Source organism: Ogataea parapolymorpha, chromosome III (genome assembly GCF_000187245.1).
Source record: "Ogataea parapolymorpha DL-1 chromosome III, whole genome shotgun sequence".
NCBI lineage: Eukaryota > Fungi > Ascomycota > Pichiomycetes > Pichiales > Pichiaceae > Ogataea > Ogataea parapolymorpha.
Genome location: NC_027864.1, coordinates 170,313 through 183,911, shown reverse-complemented (window position 1 = coordinate 183,911; position 13,599 = coordinate 170,313). Strand labels below are relative to the sequence as shown.

Sequence of the window (13,599 nt, the reverse complement as noted above, 5' to 3'; positions counted from 1 at the left end):
AGATCTCATGATCTCAGTCACGTGATACACGGGGTCTTTTGATTAGCTAAGTTTTGCACAGCCGCAGATCTAGTATTTAATCTTACGCCACATAGCAAAGTTCACAACAGAAGGTCTTTGGCAACTGAGTGAACAGCATTGCAATTCATAACAGCCACAGAAACTCCCAGCTTTACACATGTTAGAGTCGCTTGTTGCCAATATTCTCAACAAAGCCCTTGGGGCCTACGTTGAGAACTTTGACCCCAAGCAATTAAACATAGGCATTTGGAGCGGAGACGTGAAGCTCAAGAACCTGAAGTTGAAGCAGGAGTCGTTGGAAAAATTCCAATTGCCTGTGGACGTGCGGTTTGGCCATATTGGCGAGCTGACGCTGCAGATTCCGTGGTCGAATCTCAAAAGCAAGCCTGTCAAGGTGCTGATAGAAGACGTCTTTTTGCTGTCATCGCCGCGGATCCTGACCGAGTTCGACCCGGAGGAGGAGGCCGCGCGTGAATTGCGAATTAAAAAGCAAAAACTCGAAGCTCTAGAGGTGGTGAACAAAAGCACGCCTTATTCTGCCAATTTGTCGGAAGACGAGCAGGCGAAAAATGAGAGCTTTACGGAGAGTCTGGTGACGAAGATCGTGGACAACTTGCAGGTGACGATCAAGAATATCCACTTTCGGTACGAAGACGACCACACGTTTACGGAAAACCCGTATACTCTTGGCTTCACTCTGGAAGAACTGTCTGCTGTTTCTGCAGACGAAAATTGGGTTCCTGGGTTTAATGCCGGGATCACCAAGCTGGCGCGCAAGCTGCTTACTCTTGGCAGCTTAAGTGTCTATTGGGACACCGAAAACGAGACCACGCAGCTAACTGACCACGATGAACTGATACAATTCTTCAGAGACGTGATTGAGCGTAACTCGCAGGTCAACAAGGATACACAGTATATTTTGAAGCCTGTCTCCGGATACGGCCATTTGACTGTCAACAAGCAGGGCGCCACGGAATCGTCGCCACATTACACGGGCAAGTTCTTCTTTGAGGAGTTTGGCCTCGATCTGGATAGCCACCAGTACAGAGATATATTGTGGACCACGTCGCATCTTAATTGGTACATGAAAACACAAAAATTCCGCAAATTTCGGCCGCAATTGTCTGTGGAGGAAGACCCTAAGGAGTGGTTGCGGTACGCTTTCAACTGCGTTTACAGCGAGATCCACGAAAGAAACTATAAGTGGACCTGGGAGTATTTTAAAACGAGACGCGATCAGAGAAAGGCGTACATCAAGCTGTGGAAGGCGCATCTGGGAAATAGAATGACGCCTGCGCAGCAACATGAGCTGGATGAGCTTGAAAAAGCGCTTCAGTACGAAGACATCAAGTTCTACAGGTCATTGGCCAGAATGGAGTTCCGCAAGGAAAACGAGACCATGTCGGTGATCCAGCCAGTTGCCCAAAAAGCTCAGCAGGGCTGGTTTTCGTGGTGGGGCGGCGGTGCGACTGCCGAGCATGACAAGCAAGACTCTGACCTGACGATGTCGGACGAACAGCGAAAAGAACTTTATGAGGCCATTGAGTTTGACGAGAAAAAGAAGGCCGCAGATTTGATCGACATGCCTCGCGACCGTGTGCTGGCGGCTGTCAGCTGCAATCTTCAAAAAGGCTCCTTTGCTATCCGCAACGCCAAGGGCGAGACGAACCTGGCGGAGATCGTGTTTGAAGGCTGCGACGCAGATTTCTTCCAGCGCAAGGACTCGTTCTACGCTGGCTTCAAACTGAACGAGTTCCGCGTTGAGGACGGCTCGGACAACACTCTATATAAGCACATTGTGAGCGTGAAGCCGCTGAAGTCTGCCGTGGAGGATTCTGGGCTGCTGTCACAGGACGACATGAAGGAACCCTTTTTCCAGGTCTCGTTCGAGAACAACCCGCTGGACGAGTCTGCCGACTCTGCTCTGTTGGCAAAGATGAACAGCATGACGATTTTCCACAACCCGAAGTTCATCGAGTCGATCGTGCGTTTCTTCACGCCGCCAAAAGTGCATCTCGACACGATCGGACTGCTGATGAACGCGGCCGAATCGACGATCCAGGATTTTACGAAACAGACGCGGATCGGGCTGCAGTACGCATTCGAAGAGCACAAGACCATGAACTGCAAGATGGACCTCCAGGCTCCGTTGATCATTGTACCTGTGAACCCAGGCAGCTGGTCGTCGCCCGTGGCTGTTTTGGACGCGGGACACATCAGCATCGTTAGCGATCTCGTGAGCAAGGATCAGATCAACCAAATCAAGGCAGAGAACAAAGACAACTACACGGAGGCTGACTGGGAGAAGATGAACTCGTTTCTGTACGACAAGTTCAATCTGATGCTGCAGGATGCGCAGATTCTTATTGGCTCGAACATCAAGTCCACGATTGAGCAGCTGCACCAGAATGGCAACAAGCCGGCCTTGATTTTGGAGGAATTCAGCATGAAGTTCCTGGTGGAGCTGTCGATTATTCCAAGCTACTACAACCTGCCGCGCATCCGTGTTGGGGGTGACGTGCCGCAGTTCCGTGCTCTGCTTAGTGATTTCCAGTACAAGGTGTTTATGGAGCTGATTGACACGGCGATCCCAAATTGCGGTCTAGAGCCCCAATCTGGCGACGACGAGCCCGCCGACAGGTTCAAGTCGCTACTGGCAGAGCCTACCGCAGGCAGTCCGTTGGAGGAGCTCGACCGCGATTCCAGTTCTGCCGAGTCTGTGTCCAATGTGCAGTCAGCCAACGAGCTGGCCAGTCGCCAGCACCAGATCGAGTTCAATTTCAACATGGACCTGATCTACTTGTCGCTGAATCGGTGCTCGAACAGCGAGACGCTGGAGTCCGAGCGGCTGGTGGATCTCGTGGGCGAGAAGCTGCGGCTGCAGTTCTTCAAGACGGTCCAGGATATGCACGTGCACGTGTGGCTAGAGGACATGACGGTCGAGGACCACATCGAGCACTCTGAGTCGGACGAGTTCAAGGCGTTGGTGTCGTCAAAGCTGAGCAAGGACGCGCAGAACAAGGACAACCTGTTTGAGGTACATTACTCACGCACACAGCGTCTGGTCGCGTTCAAAGGCGAGATGATCGAGGTGTTCGACCAGAAAGTTGATCTGAACATTGCCGATTTCAAGGTGGTGGTGACGCGGAAGTCAATCTTGACTTTATTGAATTTTGCGCTCAACACATTCACGAATCCAGACGCGCCCGAGCTGCCGGCCGACAAATTGCGGCATAACAACGAGAACGAGGTGGCAACAGCACCGCAGCACATCGACGTCCAGATCGCACTGCAGAGCATCATTCTGGTGCTCAACGACGACGGCATCAAATTGGCCACGATGACGCTGCAGCACGCTGACATCGGGTGTTTCTTGTTGCCGGAGAAGATGAAGATCAGCGCCAAGCTTGGTGGTGTGTCGCTGTTTGACGAGGTCAACGAGGGTGCCGCTGCCGAGTCGCCACTGCGGCAGCTGATCACGATCCGTGGCGACGAGCTTGCTGAGTTGTATTACGAGACGTTTGATGCGGCCACCAACACGCAACCGTACAACTCCAAGGTTTCGCTCAAGACTGGATCTGTGGTGGTGATGTTTGTGGAGGAGCCATTCACCAAGATCTTCACGTATCTCAACCAGTTCCAGAAGATGAAGTATATTTATGACCGTGCGCGCGAGACGGCGCTGAACCAGGCCAACAGCATCGAGGGAGCGAATCTGGTGAAATTCGATGTCTTGGTGCGCGCGCCAATCCTCGTCTTCCCGAAACTGGTGGACCCGGAGAAGGGCATCTACGACAATGTGACGGCGAACCTGGGAGAGATCTACGCGGTGAACGAGTTTACATCAAAAGACGGCACCATGCTGAACATGATTTCAGCCGGTCTGCGCAACACGAGGGTCACATCGTCGTTCTCCGTGGGCGAGCAGACGCAGAACCTGGAGATCATCGACGACCTGGACGTTGGTTTCAATATCAACTACTGCGACGACGCACAGGAGGAGCGACCCGCCATGATAGTCACGGGCGGTGTCTCCGGCAAGGAGATGAAGCTGACCGAGGTGCAAGCGCAGTACCTGCTGCGTATCATGAACCAGATTCCGCGGGTGTTTGCTGGCGGTGCAGAGCAGTCGATCGAGGAGATTGAGACGGCTGCACGAGGCGCCAACAATTTGCTCCCGGTTGCCGAAAACAAGCCGCGTGAGTCAGCAGAGCAGCAGAGCAGCTCCCCAGACAGAATTTCCTTTGACGTTGACTTCAACGTTCCGATCCTCGCTCTCACGCTGTACAACCGCACGGCCGGCGCGTGCGACCTGGACGGCAAGTCGCTGTCGCGGTTTTCGCTCAACGACATCGGCATCAAGATGGAGATGCGCCAGAACGGCAACTTCAAGTCCGACCTCCACGTCAAGTCGTTTGTCGTCGAGGACGTGCGCGAGAACACCGATAACAAGTTTACCGACATCATCCCGCCGATCTCGCCCACAGATTATCAGTTTATGGCGTCGGTGACGTCGGAGACCAGGGACGAGCAGAAGGTGGTGAACATCAATTTGGCGATTGACAACCCCAAGGTGATTTTGGCACTGGATTATCTGTTCTCGCTGAAAGAATTTGCCGACTATGCTCTGGCTAGCGAGGAGCCCGGTACGTTCGAGCTGGAGCGTGCTGACGATTCGGAGGACGACGACAGTTCTGAACGGGAACAGCGGCCGCAGCCACCGCATGAAGCCGCTGCTGCACAGCCCGAGTCTGAACTGGTGGTGCAGTACGCAGTCAACGTTGTGGATCCGTCGCTGATTATTCTGGCAAACCCGCAAAACGCGGACACGGAGGCCATTGTGTTGAAGGTGAGCCAGTTCCTGGTGACGAGCCAGAACACTCTGAACGTGAATGCGATTGGCATGGGCATGTTTCTGTGCAAGATGGACGCATACGAGACGAGCCGGCTGCGGGTTGTGGACGATTTCTCGGCCAGCTTCAACTTGGACTCGCGAGAGTCGACGGCAACGCAGTTCCTCAGCGTGATCGACATGACGATCGACCCGCTCATGATGCGGATCTCGCTCAGAGATATCCGGCTTGCACTAGAAATAATCAACAAGGCGTCGTCGATGTATGCGCAGATCCAGGAGGCCGCCAAGACAGAGGACCATACGACGCCGGCTACGACGTACGTCACGTTCCCCGACGAGCTGGGCAAGAAGTTCAGCAAGTATGCGCCGTCGCTGCTCTCGTCGGTGTCACGGAGCACGCGGCAAACGGACGGTGGCACGGACGAGCTTGTGGTGATTGTCAAGAACGAGCGGCTGAAGCTGAACGTTTCTGGGCTGCGGCTTGTCGTCATTGGCGACGTGCACGAGCTACCTGTGCTGGACATGGAAGTGAAACCATTCGAGGTGACGGCGAAGAATTGGTCTACGGACCTGGAGGCGGATACAAGCATCAAATCACTAGTCAACATCTTCAACTACTCGACGTCCGCGTGGGAGCCGCTGCTGGAGCCGTGGTCATTTAGCGTCCACGTTTCCAAAGTGAGCGAGCCGTCGCCGTCGTTCACGGTGGACGTGGCGTCGCGCGAATTGGCCGAGATCACAGTCACGTCGCGTAGCATTGCGCTGCTCTCGCACGTGAGCGCGCTGATCACCGAGGATACTGACCTCAAGCCGCGCGGCGAGGATGCGCCGTACCGGATCATCAACGAGACGGGCCACGACCTGCACATCTGGATCGACGACGGCAATCCGAGCCTGCAGGAGCGGCGGCAGCTGACAGTGCTCAAGAACAACGAGACAGTGCCATGGTCGTTTGAAGACTGGCGCAAGGTCAGAGAGACGCTCGACGTGGACGCCGAGTCGAACTTCATCGGTGTCGAGCTTTTGGACTCGCCTTACACGCCAGTGCGCCGTGTCTCGCTGCGCAGCGAGGGCGAGGACGTGTTTATGCTGAACCCGAAGCTGGAAAAAGGCTATCATAACCGGATTGCGTGCGAGATCGTGCTGGGCGAGGATAAGGTCAAGATGGTGTATTTGAAGTCCACGCTGACGATCCAGAATTTCACGCAGACGCCGATCCGCGTGGCGTCGCTCGCGCGGTCAGAATCTGCAGACGACGTGCTGGATGAGCTGGTGATCGCGGCCGGCGAGCGGCACGCGGTCCCCGTGGAGTACGTCTACGACAGCCGGCTCGCGATTCGGCCCGAAGTGCACGAGCAGTCGTTTGGGTGGTCGTCGTCCAAGATCATGGGCAGCGACACGACGATCGACTTCGACTGGCGCGCCATCATGAAGAACGACATGGTGCTAGAATGTCCGCAGCGTGAGGACGGCGTGGCAAAACGGTACTTTTTCCGTGCACACGCCACGTTCAACGAGAAAGAGGTGCTCACCCAGATATATCCACACATGACTATCAATATCACGCCACCGCTCGAGATCGAAAACCTGCTGCCGTTCGATATCAGCTGGAAAGTGTTCCAGAAGGGCTTCAAGACGTGGACCGGTGGTCTGAAAAAGGGAGCCACGAAATCGATCCATGTTGTGGACATGAATGCGATTCTGATGCTGCACATCAAGCCGCTGCACTCGAAATACCGCGAGTCGGAAGCCGGATTTATCAACGTTCCGGACCGCTCGCGCATCCCGCTGAGCAAACGGCTCACGCTCAAAAGCGAGGACGGCCAGCGGCTGCATCTGGGACTGCACTACGTGAACAGCAGCCGGTCAGGGCTCAAAATTCTGATCTACTCGCCGTACCTCGTGCTCAACCGGACCGGCAAGGACATCAGTCTCAGCGACCGATTCAACAAGATGATCTGTGAGGCGCATTCGCCGGACGCGCCAGAGCAGACTGTTCCCGGACTGTTTTCGTTCGACTACGACGCTACAGACTCGAAGAGGTTTATGGGCGGCAATTTGGAGGAGAATCGTGCCGTTCTGCGTGTTGGCGACTCGCAGCCAAGCCCCAACATCAGTCTGGACAAAATCGGGCAATCTTTCGAGGTGAAAGTACCGTTAAAAGACCGCGAGCTCGAAAACGACGTGGGCATCCATATCACCGAGGGAGAAGGAATATACTCTCTGACTAAGGTGATCAGCGTTGTTCCTCGGTATGTGATCCGCAATAGTCTGGCAGACGCGGTCCAGGTGGCCAAGGTGGGTGCTTCCGGCGTGTTACACATCGAGCCTGGCCAGTTCAGTCCGTTGTACGAGATGCCTCGCACGGATGCCAAACAGCTGCAGATCGGGTTCTCGGGCAGAAAAGCCGCGCTGTCGGCACCATTTAGCATCAACGACATGGGCGAGGTGTTCATTCGTGTGCAGAAGCTGAACGAGAACGCGCACAAGTTGGTGCGTGTGGTGATCAGCACGGAGGCAGCGGCAATATTTGTGGACATCTTGGACGCCAAGGACATGTGGCCGTACTCAATCCGCAACTTCAGCGACTACGAGTTCTTCATCTACCAGTCGGACCCGAATATCAACGAGGAGGGCCGGCGTGTGTCGCAGGTTCCTTTCAAGCCTATTTACTACCGTATCCCGCCAAAGAGCGCCATGCCGTACGCGTGGGACTATCCGGCTGCGCAGTACAAGGAGCTGGTTCTACGGAGCGGCTCCCGCGAGCGGTATGTGCATCTGGCCGAGATCGGCACGCTTATGCCGATGAAAATAGGCAAGGGGGCCGACGGCACAACCAAGATCGTCGACCTCAACGTGGTAGCCGACGGCACGATCCAGTCACTCATCATCTCGAATTACGACCCGAAAACGAGCATGTACCAGCTCAAGCACAACAGCTCGTCACAGTCTGTCGTCGGGGGTACGGCCAACGCCGACAAGTTCGAGACCATCGAGAAGGACGAAAACTACTTCACCAAGGTGCTTGTGCGGTTCGAAGGTGTGGGGGTGTCGCTGATCAACACCAAACACCAGGAGCTCTGTTATACCACTGTGCGTGGCATGGAGCTGCGCTACAACGAGTCTGACATCTACCAAAACTTCAGCTTCAAGCTCAAGTGGATCCAGGTCGACAACCAGCTGTACCCAAACATCTACCCGATCATCGTGTATCCATCGGTTGTGCCAAAATCCACGGCCGAGATGAACGACCATCCAGCGTTCTCAATGGCCATCTCGCGGCTCAAAGACGAAACGCACGGCGTCAATTATATCAAGTACGCCACGATGCTGCTGCAGGAAATGTCGATCGAGGTGGACGAGGACTTTTTGTTTGCGCTGCTCGAGTTTTCCAAGATTCCAGGCGCCGCATGGAACAAAGACGTCCAAAACGTGCTCTGGGACGAGAACCTGCAGATCCCAGAGCCGCCAACGGTGCGCACGGGCAACGACCTCTACTTCGAGGCTCTGCACTTGCAACCATTGCAATTTAACCTCTCCTTCGTGCGTACCGAGCGCGTCAACACAGAGGATGCGGCCGAGGCCCAGAACGCACTTGCAGTCGTCTTTAATATCCTCACAATGGCCATCGGCAACATCAACGACGCGCCCGTGCGTCTTGGCTCGCTCTTCCTCGAGAACATCCGTACACCGCTCCCGTACCTTTTGCAGAACATCAGCGAGCACTACCAGCAAGCGTTCCTGTACCAGGTGTACAAGGTGCTGGGGTCTGCAGACGTGCTGGGCAACCCCGTGGGGCTGTTCAATAACATTAGTTCGGGTGTGATGGACATCTTTTACGAGCCGTACCAGGGCTTCATCATGACGGATCGGCCACAGGAGCTGGGCATTGGGCTGGCCAAGGGCGGGCTGAGTTTTGTGAAGAAGTCTGTTTTCGGTTTCAGCGACAGCTTTGCGCGGTTCACAGGTTCTATGGCCAAGGGGCTGACTGCTGCGACGATGGACAAGAATTTCCAGGAGCGGCGTCGGCTCTTGAGACAGCGCAACAAGCCGAAACACCCGATATATGGCATCACGACGGGCGCAACGTCGCTGGTGGAGGGCATTTCGAGCGGACTGGCTGGAATTGCGACGGCCCCGATCGAGGGCGCGAACCAGGAGGGCACGTCTGGATTTTTCAAAGGGCTGGGCAAAGGTTTAATTGGGCTCCCGACAAAGACGGCTACAGGGCTCTTTGATTTTGCTAACAACATCAGCGAGGGAATCCGCAATACGGCAACCGCGTTTGATGCCGAGGGCCTCGACAAAGTGCGGCTGCCGCGGCTCATCAACCCGGACGGCGCGCTGACGCCGTTCAGCGAGAGAGAAGCACAGGGCCAGTTCTGGCTCAAGAGCTGTGAGGGTGGGAAATTCTTTGACGACCGGTACCTTGCGCACGTGATTCTTCCAGGCCAGGAGCACTGTGTTATTGTGAGCATGAAGCGGATCGTCATTGTATCGATCGTCAACATGACCGTCGAATGGGAAATCCTGTATGACCAAATCGACAGCATCACGCTGGAGAACTCGGGCATTCGCATTAGACAGAAACGAGCTTCCGGTGTTGAGCGGTTCATTCCGATCCCTGACCCAGCAGATAAGAAATTCCTCTACAGCAAGATTGCCGTTGCGGTGCAGGAGTTCAACAAGAGGTGTATTGTTGCTCTATAAAAAATGACTAGATACAAGTCCGGTACGTTTTTGTAGGCTGTTGATGAATTTTGCCGCAGACTCCGCCTTAAAACCCTCCAGTTTTGCGGTCACGCACTCGACGGCGCTGTCTAGGGTGGCCACAGTCAATTTTCCGTCTTTGAGAGAGAATTGTCCTGGCTGTGCAGACTCGTCGCGTGTGGTAGCTGGTTGCAAATTTGGCAGATAAACGCGTTTGAGGATGGGCTGATTCTCCTTGGAGACGGCCTGGATGTTTGCGAAGAGCTGGCCGAGCGTGTTCTGGCGCCGTAGGATGTGTTTTGTGGTGAAGTTATTCCAGTCGATGCGTTTGTCTGAAGGCATTATTTTCGCCGCGTACGAGTAGCTTTCAGGTGAAACGAAAGAAGGGTAATTTTGCGGCTTGTACAGGCCAGTGTCCAAAGAATTTTTCAGCAGCTGGCCACCGGCGTCCGCCAGTTTCTCGCACAGAGAGTCCAGGGTCTCTGTTTCGGCGATCTCTTGCCTATCCTGCGCCAGAATGCGTCCACGGTCGAACCTCTTCTTATCGAGCGTCTGTAAGGAGACACCGGTGTAATTTTGGTGGCTGAGCAACGCGCGTTGCATAGGGGCCGGCCCGGAGAACGCTGGCAGCAGCGACGGATGCACGTTGAGACCCGGGTATTGGAGCGACTCGAGGAAGGAGGCCGGAATGAGAAGGCCAAACGACACAGCCACGCAGATGTCGAACTGGCCTCTTAGCCGCTCGAAGTCGGCGCGTTCGTCTGCACGCACTAGCGGCAGGCCTGTCTGGTTGGCGTACCTCACGATGAGCGGTTCCTTGTACTGTTTGAGCCCACGGCCGCTCAGCTTGGCCTTCCGTGCAACCACGGTGATCGCATCGGCGTATTTGGGAAGCAAATGCGTCAGACACCGGATCGAAAACTTGTCAGACCCAAAGTACGCGATTTTAAGCATAAATTTTCCAATAGTGAATATTTTTATTTATTAGCACACCAGCACCGACTCGTTATTTACCTATGGCTCCCTCTGCGTGGGTAATTGTCACGTGCGCGTCCATTGCGAGTCTCAATTGCGGAACCCTTTACTTCTTTGGCGCGTTCTCGCCACAGGTCGCGTCCCAGCTACGGTACACCGCCGCACAAACGTCGCGAATCGCGATAGCGGGACAGTCTGCCACGATCTTGGCAGGCCCGCCGTGCGGACACGTTATCGACGCGGTCGGGTTCACTATCCCGGCGGTTTTGGGCTCCTTGGCGATTTGGCTGGGGTACTTCCTGTTCTACAAGCAGTACTCATCTGCTGCATCAAACTTACCGTACAGCTGCTTTTTATTTGCCCTGATCGGCGTCGGCAGCACTGGACTCAGCTCTGCTTGCGTGAAAAGCAGCATGCTTGCGTGGCCTGCGCGCAAAGGGCTTGCCGTGGCGCTGCCGTTGGCATGCTACGGTGCCAGCGGCATCTTCTTTTCCAGCCTGGGGAGCTGGCTTACGCCAGGCGACACAGCCGCGTTTCTGAAAATGGTGGCTAGTGTAACGTTTGGAATCGGACTGGCCACAGCGCCTGTACTCTGCGTGTACGACTGGCGTAGGCCGCGTGCGCCTGCAGCTAACGTGGCGGCGTCCATTGAGATGCAGGTGCTGTCGTCGCCGCGGCCTGTGCTGCGCCACACAGAGAAGCCACATGCACTCAGGACACCCGAGTTCTGGATGGTCACAGCGGCGCTGGGACTTCTTGCCGGCATTGGACAGATGTACATCTATGGTCTCGGCATGATTGTGTGCTCGCTGTATGCGTTGCCGTCGCAAACGCAGCAGGCTCTCGCCGCATACGATGTGGCGGTGCAGGAGCACCAGCACGCGCAGGTGAGTCTGCTCTCACTGTGCTCGACAGGCGGGCGATTGCTGGGCGGGCTGGTGGCAGACGAGTTCCATGCGCGCGTGCGGCGTTCGCGAACGTACCTGCTGCTCGTCCCCGCCACGCTAATTGGCGCGGTCCAGATTGGTGGCATTTTTTCGCAAAACCTACGTACGCTTTCTTTTCTCTCTGTGGGGCTGGGGCTGGGGTACGGCTCGCTGTACACACTGACACCGCTCGTAGTGAGCGATCTGTGGGGGATGACGAGCTTCAGCACCAACTGGGGGCTGTGCAACCTGACTCCGGTGGTGACAAACCTCGTGCTGAGCACGCTGTTCGCCCGCAACTACGACCTGCATACTGAAAATCTGGAGATATCCGGGGAAACGAGACGGCTGTGCATGGCCGGACACAGGTGCTACAACGGCGCGTTCTGGGGCACACTGGGGTTGGCAGTGGTTGCGTGCGGATTCCTCTGGGCGCTGGTGAGCCGGCAGACGCACTACACTCCACTGCAAAAAGAGGAGACCGAATAAATATTTTTTTTTAATTTTTCTATATAAATCTTGTACCTGCTGAACAACGATGAGCTCGTCCTCGGCGTGGAAATTTGCGCACCAGATCTTCAACAGACAAAACCTCAAGTATGTTTTCACGACACATTTTTGGGGCCCCGTGTCGAACTTTGGGCTTCCAATCGCGGCCGTCATGGATATTAGAAACAAGTCGCCAGAGGTGATCAGCGGACCAATGACCGGCTCGCTGATTGTATATTCTCTGGTGTTTATGCGCTACGCGCTCGCCGTGAGACCAGCCAATTACCTCCTCTTTGTGTGTCACTTGCTCAACGAAGGAGCCCAGATTGGCCAGGGATACAGGTATATTAAGTACCACTACAGCGACAAGGTGCAGAAATAGGCGTTCAGTTTATAAAGTCGAGATAAATATCATTCCTTAATCAAAGAGGCCCTTGGCAACGGGCACCTGCGTCGGGTCCAGCTGGTCAGGGTCGAAGGGCAACGGCTCGGGCTGGGGGTCTTGTTCGCGGGCCATCGCCGGCGGACTCCGAGGCCGGTCCTGTGTAGCTGTGTCGTGGGGCTCGTTGTTCCAGACGATCTGTGCGGGAGCAGTCGACTCCGTCGGCTCGGACACAAACAGCGACTCTGCGGACTGTGGCTGTTTTGCCGGCTCGGCAAACGGAGCGGTCTCTGTGGCCTCGCTGTCGCTGATCATGGTCAGCGTAAACATGCACACCTCGCACCGCTCGTGCTCTCCCCTCGCGATGCGGCGCTCAAACACGATCGGAGAGCCCTCGTAGCTGAAATTGATGGAGCACTGACCGCTCTCGGCACCCGCCAGCTGCACAAAAGTGCGGAAGTCACGCAACCTGAACGCGATAGTGTGTTTTTGGTCGCCCGGAAGGGTGTTTTCGTCCACCAGGTCGTTCAGACTCAGTTGCATCGACAAACTCATCGGCTGCGTCGCCAGCGACGCGTTCTTCTGGCTCAGCAGCTCCTGGCGGTTGAATCCGTGCAACAGCATCTTGCGTGCACTGGGATACACCTCAAGTCTGAAATCCTCGAGACCCTGTCCAAACATGCTTAGGAACTTTTTCAGAATGCGAATCTCCATCACCAGATGGTGCACACGGTCTTCCTGGTCCTGTGTACGCACTAAGCGGGCATAAACCCTGCTGATCTTGAGATCATCCGACGCGTATCCGGGTCGGAACGTCAGCGAGTAGTTTTTGGTCACCCCGTTCGTGCGCGTGGCCTCTACGAACAGCTTGTTGCTGAAGATCTGACTTGAATCGGGCACGTTCTCGTGGATCAGCAGCAGTTTCAAAGACTCCGTGTTTTCGCAGTCTTTGAAGCACACATTCATGGTTTTGCTGTTGATCAGAAAGCTGAACGTCTGCTGGTTGTTCACAACCGGCAAATCGCCTTCTATGGTAAATGTGTGGAAAAACTCCTGACGAAAAGTGCACGTCAAAGAGCTGGTTTTGTTGATGTTCACGGCCGTCAGCAGAAGCTCGTACTTGTCGCCAGCCTCCTTCAACGTGACCTTGATGGTGTCAGAAATGGTTGACAACGCGTAGACGCAACGCGTCCATATCACGGCCTCTGTGAAGAGAGCCTCCAGTTTGAAAGGCATACAAT

The 13,599-nt window shown here is 55.2% G+C and overlaps 3 protein-coding genes across 3 annotated transcripts; 1 reads left to right on the top strand and 2 right to left on the bottom strand.

Annotated features, from left to right (window-relative positions):
• Positions 1-178: 178 nt before the first annotated feature.
• HPODL_00260 (Vacuolar protein sorting-associated protein) lies at positions 179-9,586 on the top strand (the record flags this gene model as incomplete). Its single annotated transcript, XM_014080205.1, has 1 exon — positions 179-9,586. The coding sequence occupies one exon, from the start codon at positions 179-181 to the stop codon at positions 9,584-9,586; it is 9,408 nt and encodes a 3,135-aa protein (XP_013935680.1).
• HPODL_05144 (uncharacterized protein) lies at positions 9,581-10,540 on the bottom strand (the record flags this gene model as incomplete). Its single annotated transcript, XM_014080204.1, has 1 exon — positions 9,581-10,540. The coding sequence occupies one exon, from the start codon at positions 10,538-10,540 to the stop codon at positions 9,581-9,583; it is 960 nt and encodes a 319-aa protein (XP_013935679.1).
• A 1,854-nt stretch (positions 10,541-12,394) lies between these two features.
• HPODL_00259 (uncharacterized protein) lies at positions 12,395-13,594 on the bottom strand (the record flags this gene model as incomplete). The annotated part of the gene is made up of 1 exon (XM_014080203.1): positions 12,395-13,594. One exon carries the CDS (start codon positions 13,592-13,594, stop codon positions 12,395-12,397), a length of 1,200 nt encoding a protein of 399 aa, XP_013935678.1.
• Between the last annotated feature and the right edge of the window lie 5 nt (positions 13,595-13,599).